Source organism: Silurus meridionalis, chromosome 24 (genome assembly GCF_014805685.1).
Source record: "Silurus meridionalis isolate SWU-2019-XX chromosome 24, ASM1480568v1, whole genome shotgun sequence".
Lineage (NCBI taxonomy): Eukaryota > Metazoa > Chordata > Actinopteri > Siluriformes > Siluridae > Silurus > Silurus meridionalis.
Window position 1 is genome coordinate 3,587,352 of NC_060907.1, and position 13,615 is coordinate 3,600,966.

Genomic DNA, 13,615 nt, shown 5'->3' on the forward strand with positions numbered 1-13,615 from the left:
ATCCGCGAGCACGCGTCTGTGTGTGTGTGTGTGTGTGTGTGTGTGTTTGATACTCAAAATGAAAAACACACTAAACACTTTATACTAAACGCATCAGTGTTGATACCCAGTAAGATCTCGACTTGCCATTGGCTTCAAAAATCCAAAACTGGATTTAAACCGGTTTAAAACTCACAATGGCTTTCAGCACCTTTAGGATTCTAGAACCGTACAGGGTTTTTTTTGGGAAAAGTGAACACGAGAAAATGAGAACCCAGATCTGGAATCAGACAATTCTAGAGATCGTACTGCTTTCTAGAACCCACAACACACTGCAAAAAAACTGACTCGAAGGTCTCAGAGTTGTGCAAATTCTAGAACCCAAGTCATGCTTTTGACAATGGCTTTAAAGTTCCTTGAATGTGAACATTTCAAATCCCTTGACTAAAATGTTGCTGCTAAAAAGCTCCAGAATTGGCCAATTTAAGAACTCACACTGCGAAGTGTGGTTGTAATGTTCCTGTAACTCAAAACACTTGACTAGCGATAGCTTGTAAATGTATGATTCTAGATTGCACATCACACGGAAATGAGTGGCAACAGTTTTAGAATCGCAAAAATTCTGGCACCCAAATCATGTTATTAACAGTGGCAAACAATGAAAGATTCTAGAACCCAAATCAAATGACAAAGAAAAGGCTTTTGATGTTCCAAAATTGGACAATCCTAGAACTCACACTGTTAAAACAATGATGGCTTTTTAAGCCCCTGTAACTTTACAGTTCTAGAATCTACAACACACAGCCACTTGAAAGTTCCAGAAAGGTGAACATTCTAAAACTCAAATCATGTTATTAACAATGACTTGAAAGTTCCTATATTGTGAAAATTCTAGAATTACTAGAAATCAAATCACTTGACTTGCAATGACTTTGGAGTATTAAAACGTGATAAGTTCTTCTAACGGTATGATTTGCAACCCACAAAACACGACAAACAGTGACTGGAAAGTTTCAGAACCCAAATTGCTTTAAAGTTTCAGAGTTCAGCTGTTTCAGGACCCGTAAACATGTGACTAATGATGACTTTTAAATCCTTTTTTCAGTTTCAGAATTCAGAAAATCTAGGAACCCATAGGGCACTGTTACTTGTGTTTATGGGATCTAGAATGTTATGATTCTGAAACCTAAAGAGTGACGGTTCACTTTTAGGAGGTCAGTCGTTTAAACGTGAAAACCTGAGTAATAAAATACCTAATAATATATAATTATTGTAATAATAATAATAATAATATAAAAGTTGTATGAATGCAGAACCCTTAAACTTTGAATATATGATTTGGGTTTATATTGTAATTGGGTTTATATTGTATTTGGGTTTATATTATATTTGGGTTTATTTTGTAATTGGGTTTATATTGTATTTGGGTTTATTTTGTATTTGGGTTTATATTGTATTTGGGTTTATATTATATTTGGGTTTATTTTGTAATTGGGTTTATATTGTATTTGGGTTTATTTTGTAATTGGGTTTATATTGTATTTGGGTTTATATTGTATTTGGGTTTATATTGTATTTGGGTCTATTTTGTAATTGGGTTTATATTGTATTTGGGTTTATTTTGTAATTGGGTTTATATTGTATTTGGGTTTATATTATATTTGGGTTTATTTTGTATTTGGGTTTATTTTGTATTTGGGTCTATTTTGTAATTGGGTTTATATTATATTTTGGTTTATATTATATTTGGGTTTATAGTGTAATTGGGTTTATATTGTATTTGGGTTTATATTGTAATTGGGTTTATATTGTATTTGGGTTTATATTATATTTGGGTTTATATTGTATTTGGGTTTATATTATATTTGGGTTTATATTGTATTTGGGTTTATATTATATTTGGGTTTATTTTGTAATTGGGTTTATATTGTATTTGGGTTTATATTGTATTTGGGTTTATTTTGTAATTGGGTTTATATTGTATTTGGGTTTATATTGTATTTGGGTCTATTTTGTAATTGGGTTTATATTGTATTTGGGTTTATATTGTATTTGGGTCTATTTTGTAATTGGGTTTATATTGTATATATTTGAATCTGATTTTTTTTTTGCCTCGTTACAATAACCAGTTGCCATCTGTGAGCGCCGTATGACTCGAGCTTTTGAATTCTTTCTCTCTTCTTTGCCTCTCTGGTGCCTCTGCATGACATCATGCGCTCCAGATGGTGGGATGAACAAAGAAAAATGAAGAGACGCTGCTGAGGAGTGAGCGACACGCGACTCATCTGGAGGGATGAGGAAGAGGAGGATGGATTTACTGCCCCTAGTGAGTGTTCACCTTCAGCTCGGCTTCACCTTCATATTCACTGGTACTGAGCACCCACCTGTTCAGTGGGTTTATTGATACCTCCAGATTTAATGCTTAGCTTCATTCTGGACCAAAGACATACTGTGCTTTATCTTCTTACCAAAGCTTCCATAAGGAGTTTTGGGTTCCTTCTTACAGCTCTACTTGTTTGGATAGTGGATATGGGAGTTTCATAGCTATAATCTGACTTTTCTGATCTTTTTTTTTTATCTTCACCATGTTAATGAATGATTTGGCTTTCTCACGTCATACTTGATTTGGCCGAAAGTTTGTGGTTTGCCCACTTTTTTGTGGGCAACCAACCATAAGGTTGCTGTGCACTTTTTTGAACATCACCTCCCACATTTAGTCTCAATTTACTGTTATAATGAGCTCCACTCCTTTAGGAAGATGTTCCTCTAAATTTTATGGAGATTCATTCAGTCATAAAGGTGTTAGTAAAGTCAGGTTCTGATGTAGGTGAGAAAATGAGAAGGGTGCAGTCAGCTTGAAAAATTCCTCCTAATAATGTTGGAGCTCTATAGGAGGAGATCTTCCACATCTTCCAACCCATTGAAAGCGGAAAGGGTTTGGGTTTTCTAGTTCAAGTGAAGGAGAAATTTCACGCCGCCGCACCCAAAGACGAGCTGATTATCGTGTCTAAGAGAATGTCTGCAGTTGACTGCTGCCTTTTGACTCTCTTTTGTCTGTCTCACCCTCACCCTCCTCCTGCTGTTCCTCCATACTTCTACCCCCCCATTCCCGTTTGCCAGAAGCCCTGAAACAGCTGTCACGTATGATCCGTGTCTTTCACCCCCAAACTCTGCATCACTCGGCGGCCGAAAACAACTGAAGCCAGTAAATTATATGCACTTGGGTGTGAATGTGCACTTTGCATTGTTCTTGACCCTGACCTTAAGCTAGAGCCTTCACTAAACACCTGCTTGTGTGTGTGTGTGTGTGTGTGTGTGTGTGTGTGTCTGAGCATCCTGGCTCCCAGAGAAATTCGTTTTTCAAATGTGCAACATAATTACATCATTGAAAGCAGTTTGAAGAAAAAGGAAATAGAGCAATGATTCAGTTGGATATTAATGCAGGTTTTGACCAGTAGAGGGCGCGGGCAGGTTGTTGCAAAATCCCCGAAGACGCCGACCAAGTTTCATGTTTATTTCCGGAGTAGATGCTCAAGTATTCTTTTGGTTCCTGTTTGTTGGCTTCACCCTGAGAGATCTTTATATCAGAGAGACCTGAAGATGAGTGTGTATCAAGACAAAGTCTTAAGCCACAATCATCACACACTTATACTCTTGATCACACTGTGGTACTGGTGTTCAGGCTTTAGAACCTGCATGAACTGGTTAATGTTTGTGTTTTTCCTCATGTTTAATAGATAAATATTTAAAAGGTCTGTGTGTGTTTTGGTTCGGTGGCTCAGGATTTAAATCTTGATTGAATTTGCTGAGGTGGTTTTAGAGGTGTATCTTCTGTTTCATTTCAACAGAGCGAAATTATTGCTGAAAAAAACAAACCAAACACAACAAGCCTTCAAACATCAGTCGAACCAGGACTCGAACCTTAATACACATCTTCACAAAGAAAGTCCAGCTGACCATGAACAAATTCTTTATCCTTTAATTCCTTTATCAGCAAAGAGAAAACATAGAAGCTGGATTCAACACCTCTACCAGGAAAAAAAAAGGATTTCTATAGAAAGAGACATCGGACCCAGGACTGAACCCTGATCAGCACAATGACTGAGATGCTGCTCTCAACCCACTGAGCTCTCCAAGCTGATAAAGATCTCTGCTTCTTTAAAAATTTTCTCTTTCACCTCACTCCTACACTGTCTGCATTCTCGAACAGAAAGAGTTTTTAGTGAACAGTGAAAACGAAGCAGCGATATCGGGGGCCGAGCTCCCGCACTTTCACTAAAAATCTACAACTGTCACCAGGACACGTAGAGCAATAAAGAAATTCAGGAGTGATTTGTAGGTTCACTCATAATAGGTGTGTGATACTATAATAATAACCTGCTATTTAATTTTTTTAGATTTATTTCAGAAAAAAAGCTAGCGAGCAAGAAAGCGAAAAAAGAAATGAAAAAAGAAAGAAAGCAAGAAAGAAAGAAAGCAAGAAAGAAAGAAAGAAGGGGAAACCAGCCTCACTTCACCTCCATCACTACCTGACTTTACTAACACCCTTGTGGATGGATTACATCTCTACAAAATCTAGTGGAACATCTTCCCAGAAGACTGGAGCTTATTATAAAAGCAATGGGACTGAATGTGAAATGGGACGTTCTAAAAGAAGCACACGATCTTATGGAACACTGACTGCAACAATGTCGGGGTTCAGTCAGCGTTCCAATTATTTACGTTCCATAGGGTTGGAGCTCTAGAGAAGATCTTCCTGATCATCCAACCCATGTAAAGCAGATCTTTTTGGAGCTGGAACAGGTTTTGGGTCTCCCAGTTCAAGTGGAGGGAAAATGTGATGCTGCAGCATCCAGAGAGTCTGATGAAGAACCACATCGGGGTGGAAAAGTCATGTGTCCAAATACTTTTACTTTATATATAAATCAAACAAATGAATGCGACAAATGATTTTTTAATGTTTTATTCAAATCAGTTATACAGAGGGTCTGTACAGTCGCTTAAAATACACTTAAAACAAAACACACACACACACACACACACACACACACACACACTAAAAAAAGCAGCTGTGTGTTTACAGTTTAAAGCTGAATGTTATAAAAACACCATATTTACAGACCTGAAGAAACACACACACACACACACACACAGAACATCATCACCTATGCATACATGTGCTTGTGTGTATGTGTGTGTGTGTGTTACAGCATTTTCTACACATCGCCATGGAGACAACGAGTCACCAGTGATGACGACAACGAGACAGCTCGGAAAAAAAATTAGTCGGAAAAAAGTCCAGTGAGCCACGGACCTGCATCCAGTGTGTGTGTGTGTGTGTGTGTGTGTGTGTGTGTGTGTGTGTGTGTGTGTGTGTGTGTGTGTGTGTGTGTGTGTGAGTGAGAGAGAGAGAGAGAGAGAGAGAGAGAGCAGGCCATAAGAGCTTCACTTCCCTTCCCAGGCGTCGTCTCGCTGCTTGGCTGCCAGTCGTTTTTGCTCTTTAAAAGGAAAAAAAAAAAAAAAATGTAAATCACAAATTGTTTAAAACAAATAATAATAAAAAAAAATAAATCATCACACCAGAAAAGATGAAAGTGTGTGTGTGTGTGTGTGTGTGTGTGTTACCTTTGGCCTGCCGTAGCTGGTTCCTCTCGGCCTCACGCTGCTCCCGGCTCTGTGTGCTCTTCACCCCGAGAGCGCAGGTGACCAGACGCCGTGCCAAAGCTGCACTCGTCTGCGGACGCTCTTTAGCCGGGAGGAGGTAATCTACACGGGATAGATATATATAAAAATATAAATAAAAACCCCACATAATAATGTGCGTAAGTATTCACCCCCTTGCCTCCTCCTCCTCCCCCATACTGCAAAATGAATCCTTGATCCATAAAGTTCATGAGCAACTCAAGAACTTAAAGGATGTATTTTTTTCTCATGAAGTCTCTTGAGTTTTTATTTTATTCACCACAGTCGCCACCGTCTCGCTCATCACAGACAAACTTACAGTTATAAATTCATCGGCACACGGCTGATTGCTGGAAATATCAGCAAAAATCCATACTGATCGTTTTTTCCGGGTTGCGTTATACAGTACGAGAGCGGCCTCTAGAGGCAAAACAATGATTCCACGTGCTGTTTATTAAAATGTATCTTTTTTTGTTGTTGATTGTGGATGTACTTGTTTTTATTTATTTGTAGTGTTAGTGTCTGTAGGTCTGTATATGTTTTACTCGCATCTTCACCTCACTGTTGGTCCATTTAAAACACACTCAGTGCTTTTCCGCGACGTTTTAAAGAGCTGGAAGTAAATACGGCAGGCGGAAACGATGCGGGTCGAAGCGCCTTATGTTTAGCTTATGTGCAGTACAGGGACGTGAGCGTTTTCAGACGTTTCAGTGTGGATGAGCGAAAACGAGCGTGAAGCGCTTTCTTGCCACATGGCCTTTAGTTGGACGTTTTTATTCAAAACTCGCCTACTGTCCACTTTTCTTTTGTCCCTTCATTCCTAAAGTAGGACTCAACGAGACGCAAATGAGAAAAAAATATATAGATTTTTATGAGAAATTAGACATTTCTCACTTAGTAATTTGGCTTTATTAAAGGTTGGTAGCATTTGGATTGCGCCATCTAGTGGATTCAACTGGAACACAGAGTATTGCAGAAAAATGAATACAAACATTATTCACAAATCAATAAAGGTTGCGAGTGCGTAAGTATCCTTATAAGCTAAGAGTTCATGGAGGAACTTGGAGATTGGTAGAGGAACATCTAACACCTAAATGAAAAGAACTGCAGAATTTGGAAAAGGAGGAGAAAAAAGAGAGGGGGGGGAATATTTATGCACAGGCTGTACAAGTTACCTGAGGAGTCACGGGCTTTGGCCTTAGTAGCTGAAGAGGATTTGGACAGAGGACGAACCTTCACCATGGGGTGTTTGGTCCTCAGAGCGTCTCGTGCTACACACACACACACACACACACACACACACACACACACACACACACACACACACACACACACACACACACACACACACACACACAGAGTACGGCATCATTATCTACAAACGCTGAAATAATTGAACTTCAACGTTGCGATTTTATGAGATAAGTAAGTGCATGTGTGGACATGATGATACTTTCTGAAAACAGAAAAAAGTCCAGACAGTCTCAGTGTAGGCAGTGCACGTGTGGAGTGTGTGGTCACGTGACTTTCCGGTGCGCAGTAGAGACCAGGTGAGGATGGATGCTGTGCGCGCGTCTGTGTGCGCGCGTGTGTCTCTGTATCTGTGTGTGTCTCTGTGTCTGTGTGTCTCCGTGTGTGCGTGTGTCTCTGTGTCTGTGTGTGTGTGTCTGTCTGTGTGTCTCTGTGTCTGTGTGTGTGTCTCTGTGTCTGTGTGTGTGTCTCTGTGTCTGTGTGTCTCTGTGTCTGTGTGTGTCTCTGTGTGTGTGTCTCTGTGTCTGTGTGTGTCTCTGTGTGTCTGTGTGTGTGTGTTGTTTAGATTATATAAAGCAAACTATTTGTTTGGTGATGAATTGAAAACGCGAAACAGAAGAGACTTGTTGGACCTCTGGATTTAGAACTGACCTGCGATGGAACTGGAGAAGAGGCCGAGGGCGTGGCTGTCATCGATCCACTTTATATCGAAACCTTTCTGCCTGGAAGACACACACACACACACACACACACACACACACACACACACACACACACACACACACACACACACACACACACGTTAGTACGCTGCTCGTCTCTGAGACGTGTTACAGCACGCACAGGATCGAGGAAAGAGAAACTGATACGACGTACTGATAGGAGCAGAAAGCTCGTATTAAATCCTCCGTTTTGAACTCGGCAGGGAAGTCGTAGATCTCCACGATGTGAGACAGCTCGTCCTCACGAAGCTCCACCTCCTCGTCCTCCGGCGTCCAATTATAGTAATCAAACCTTGGCTCCTGAATAGACGATTTTTGATGGCCGGACTTCTGAGCGATCTGCAGGAGACAGCGTGATGAACTACAACATTCTACTCAGGTACAAGTTCCATGTGACTCCGGTGAAATTCTACTTAAGCGCAAGTCAAGTCACGAGTCTCAAACATCTACAAGTCAAAGCTTAAAAGTCGCTTGTTTAAAATGTCCTCAGAGACAAATTCACTGGGTTAAACAGTTTGAAGACACGCCTTCACAATTTACAGTGCAACAACAACAACAACAAACACTCGTCTATGACTTGAGTCTAATGTGAGTTATAAAGCAAAATAAAAGTCTGTTATGTTATTCAGAGTGTGCAATTAGTTTGTTTGTTAGTGTAACTGCTATTAGTTTTTTTAATTAATATTTGGCGGCATTTGGCTTTCAGCTGCATCACTGACGTCTGTCTCCGTCTTTCTTTGTCAGTTTAGCTCCTCGTTTTTTATTGAGTAACGGATATGATTTAAAAATGTAAAGTTTAACAATGTAAAGTTTTATCTGTACAATTACAGATTTTAAAACACTCTAAACAGTACACAAGAAAAACTACTAAATCACAGTAATGTGAGGAAATGTCATTTGTGCCTGTGCACGTCTGTAGAACTGACTGTACACACACACAGGCTGAGGGTTAAAGGGCTGTACCTCTTCCAGCAGGTGTGGATTGAGGCACTCGCCATCATCGGCGAATAGAGAATCCCAGTTTTCACCTTCTTCCTCTTTCTTGGGTTCTCGTTCTTCTTCCGGCTCGGTTTCAGCAGCCTTTGACTCACTGGTGGTGTGTGTCACGTCCTCAGAAGACACCTTCTGACCTGCGTCTTCCTCTGGCCCTCGGGTTTCATCGTTCTCTTTTTCTCCATGCTTCAGATTTGGGGTGTCCTCCCCATTCTCCAACCTGTCGTCCCCCGTGTCCTTTCGATCTGCTCCGCTTTTGTCCTTCTTGTTCTTGGAGTTGTATCTCCGGGCTTTATCGGTGTACCGGGGTCTGCCTTTGGGTTTCTTATCACCCCCTGCTTGCGGTTTTTCTTTACACTGGGGTTGATTTTCGCCCTGCCGTCCTTTGGGTACATAAATCGGCAAGTCAGGCTTCTTAATCCGCGATTCAGCCGAGGCTTTGGGTTCACCCTCTGCCTGCCTGCTCTCCTCCATCACCGTACACAAATCCTGAGACACAAAAGCTGAACTCATTACTGTTCTATACGTTTTCATGACTTATAAATCAAATCAAGTGCAAAATGTATCAGATATATAACAGCATATCACTGAAATACAAACTCAAATACACTCAAACACACTGTATAATACACTCAAACACACTGTATAATACACTCAAACACACTGTATAATACACTCAAACACACTGTATAATACACTCAAACACACTCTATAATACACTCAAACACACTATACACACTCAAATACACTCAAACACACTCTATAATACACTCAAACACACTCTATAATACACTCAAACACACTCATACACACTCAAATACACTCAAACACCCTCTATAATACACTATAATATACTCATACACACTCAAATACACTCAAACACACTGTATAATACACTCAAACACACTGTATAATACACTCAAACACACTGTATAATACACTCAAACACACTCTATAATACACTCAAACACACTCTATAATACACTCAAACACACTCTATAATACACTCAAACACACTCATACACACTCAAATACACTCAAACACCCTCTATAATACACTATAATATACTCAAACACACTCAATACACTCAAACACACTGTATAATACACTCAAACACACTGTATAATACACTCAAACACACTGTATAATACACTCAAACACACTGTATAATACACTCAAACACACTCTATAATACACTCAAACACACTCATACACACTCAAATACACTCAAACACACTCTATAATACACTCAAACACACTCTATAATACACTCAAACACACTATACACACTCAAATACACTCAAACACACTCTATAATACACTCAAACACACTCTATAATACACTCAAACACACTCATACACACTCAAATACACTCAAACACCTCTATAATACACTATAATATACTCATACACACTCAAATACACTCAAACACACTGTATAATACACTCAAACACACTGTATAATACACTCAAACACACTGTATAATACACTCAAACACACTCTATAATACACTCAAACACACTCTATAATACACTCAAACACACTCTATAATACACTCAAACACACTCATACACACTCAAATACACTCAAACACCCTCTATAATACACTATAATATACTCAAACACACTAATACACTCAAACACACTGTATAATACACTCAAACACACTGTATAATACACTCAAACACACTGTATAATACACTCAAACACACTGTATAATACACTCAAACACACTCTATAATACACTCAAACACACTCATACACACTCAAATACACTCAAACACACTCTATAATACACTCAAACACACTCTATAATACACTCAAACACACTCAAACACACTCTATAATACACTCTATAATACACTCTATAATACACTATAATATACTCATACACACTCAAATACACTCAAACACACTGTATAATACACTCAAACACACTGTATAATACACTCAAACACACTGTATAATACACTCAAACACACTCTATAATACACTCAAACACACTCTATAATACACTCAAACACACTCTATAATACACTCAAACACACTCATAATACACTCAAATACACTCAAACACCCTCTATAATACACTATAATACACTCAAACACTCAAACACACTATAATACACTCAAACACTCTATAATACACTCAAACACACTCTATAATACACTCAAACACACTCATACACTCAAATACACTCAAACACACTGTATAATACACTCAAACACACTGTATAATACACTCAAACACACTCTATAATACACTCAAACACACTCTATAATACACTCAAACACACTCTATAATACACTCAAACACACTCATACACACTCAAATACACTCAAACACCCTCTATAATACACTATAATATACTCAAACACACTCAAATACACTCAAACACACTGTATAATACACTCAAACACACTGTATAATACACTCAAACACACTATAATACACTCAAACACACTCTATAATACACTATAATACACTCATACACTCAAATACACTCAAACACACTGTATAATACACTCAAACACACTGTATAATACACTCAAACACACTGTATAATACACTCAAACACACTATAATACACTCAAACACACTCTATAATACACTCAAACACACTCTATAATACACTCAAACACACTCATACACACTCAAATACACTCAAACACCCTCTATAATACACTATAATATACTCATACACACTCAAATACACTCAAACACACTGTATAATACACTCAAACACACTGTATAATACACTCAAACACACTGTATAATACACTCAAACACACTGTATAATACACTCAAACACACTGTATAATACACTCAAACACACTCTATAATACACTCATACACACTCAAATACACTCAAACACTCTATAATACACTATAATATACTCAAACACACTAATACACTCAAACACACTGTATAATACACTCAAATACACTCAAACACACTCAAACACACTCCAATACACTCAAACACACTCTATAATACACTCAAACACACTCTATAATACACTCAAACACACTCAAACACACTAATACACTCAAACACACTGTATAATACACTCAAACACACTCTATAATACACTCAAACACACTCTATAATACACTCAAACACACTCTATAATACACTATAATATACTCAAACACACTCAATACACTCAAACACACTGTATAATACACTCAAACACACTGTATAATACACTCAAACACACTGTATAATACACTCAAACACACTCTATAATACACTCAAACACACTCTATAATACACTCAAACACACTCATACACACTCAAATACACTCAAACACACTGTATAATACACTGTATAATACACTGTATAATACACTGTATAATACACTCAAACACACTGTATAATACACTCAAACACTCAAACACACTGTATAATACACTCAAACACACTGTATAATACACTCAAACACACTGTATAATACACTCAAACACACTGTATAATACACTCAAACACACTGTATAATACACTCAAACACACTGTATAATACACTCAAACACACTCTATAATACACTCAAACACACTCTATAATACACTCAAACACACTCTATAATACACTCAAACACACTGTATAATACACTCAAACACACTGTATAATACACTCAAACACACTGTATAATACACTCAAACACACTGTATAATACACTCAAACACACTGTATAATACACTCAAACACACTGTATAATACACTCAAACACACTCTATAATACACTCAAACACACTCTATAATACACTCAAACACACTCTATAATACACTCAAACACACTCTATAATACACTCAAACACACTCTATAATACACTCAAACACACTCTATAATACACTCAAACACACTGTATAATACACTCAAACACACTGTATAATACACTCAAACACACTCTATAATACACTCTATAACACACTCATACACACTCAAATACACTCAAACACCCTCTATAATACACTATAATATACTCATACACACTCAAATACACTCAAACACACTCTATAATACACTCTATAATACACTATAATATACTCATACACAGTCAAATACACTCAAAACATTCTATAATACTCATACACTTATATACACCCATACACACTCAAACACATTCTATAATACACTCATACACACACTCAAATACACTCACACACACACACTCAAATACACTCACACACACACTCAAATACACTCATACACACTCAAATACACTCATACACACTCAAATACACTCATACACACTCAAATTCCCCATAAACACTCATACACTCAAATACACTCATACACACTCAAATACACTCATACACACTCAAATACACTCACCCACACACCCACACCCACACACACACACACACACACACACACACACACACAAGATTATAGACACACGCGCTCACCAGCTAGCAATACTTTATCATTTTTCTCGCCAATATACTTCAAATAAATCATTTACATTAAAAAAAATAACATCATTAATTACATTTCTAGATCGCTATTATTTGATAAGTTACACTGAAGCTTGTTTTCCTGCACAAAACTTACTGAACACAAAAAGACGCCAAAATGTTGAAACCATAACCGGATATTTTTCGGTCGCCGCCTGATGACGTCATCACTAAACGCCGCCTCGGCTTGTAATTATGGGATTTGTAGTTTTGTGTATGAGAGTGAGAAACTAGCCGAATAAATATAATACTTTTTATCATCTAAACATCATCATCATCTACATCATTTATACACACTGTATACAAACTGCTGAAATCAGAATACAGGAACAGAGTATAAGAAATAGCAGGAAGAAACGTATTTACAATTCTAAGATATACATATATATTTTCTAGCAAAAGAAGCCAAAAAAATGTTCAATCAGTTAATATTAACAGTCTTCTGCAGTGGTTCAGGACCACAGTTTGCATAGACGAATTTTTTTTTAACCAAATACAATGGACTGCAGCTGAATGCACCAGAT

General features: G+C 37.8%; 1 protein-coding gene across 3 annotated transcripts; it reads right to left on the reverse strand.

The window, feature by feature from the left end:
* Positions 1-4,926: 4,926 nt before the first annotated feature.
* On the reverse strand, positions 4,927-13,291 carry r3hcc1l (R3H domain and coiled-coil containing 1-like). 3 transcript variants are annotated; one of them, XM_046838069.1, is made up of 7 exons: positions 13,189-13,291; positions 8,598-9,116; positions 7,789-7,973; positions 7,564-7,634; positions 6,837-6,932; positions 5,605-5,745; positions 4,927-5,477 (listed from the first exon to the last, which is right to left on the reverse strand). In XM_046838069.1, the coding sequence occupies exons 2-7, from the start codon at positions 9,099-9,101 to the stop codon at positions 5,425-5,427; spliced, it is 1,050 nt and encodes a 349-aa protein (XP_046694025.1). In that variant the 5' UTR covers positions 9,102-9,116; positions 13,189-13,291; the 3' UTR covers positions 4,927-5,424. The 3 variants fall into 3 exon arrangements, with proteins under 3 accessions (XP_046694025.1, XP_046694024.1, XP_046694026.1); XM_046838068.1 differs by having other exon boundaries at positions 8,598-9,130; positions 13,189-13,277; XM_046838070.1 differs by lacking the exon at positions 13,189-13,291 and adding an exon at positions 13,044-13,182.
* Positions 13,292-13,615: the final 324 nt, after the last annotated feature.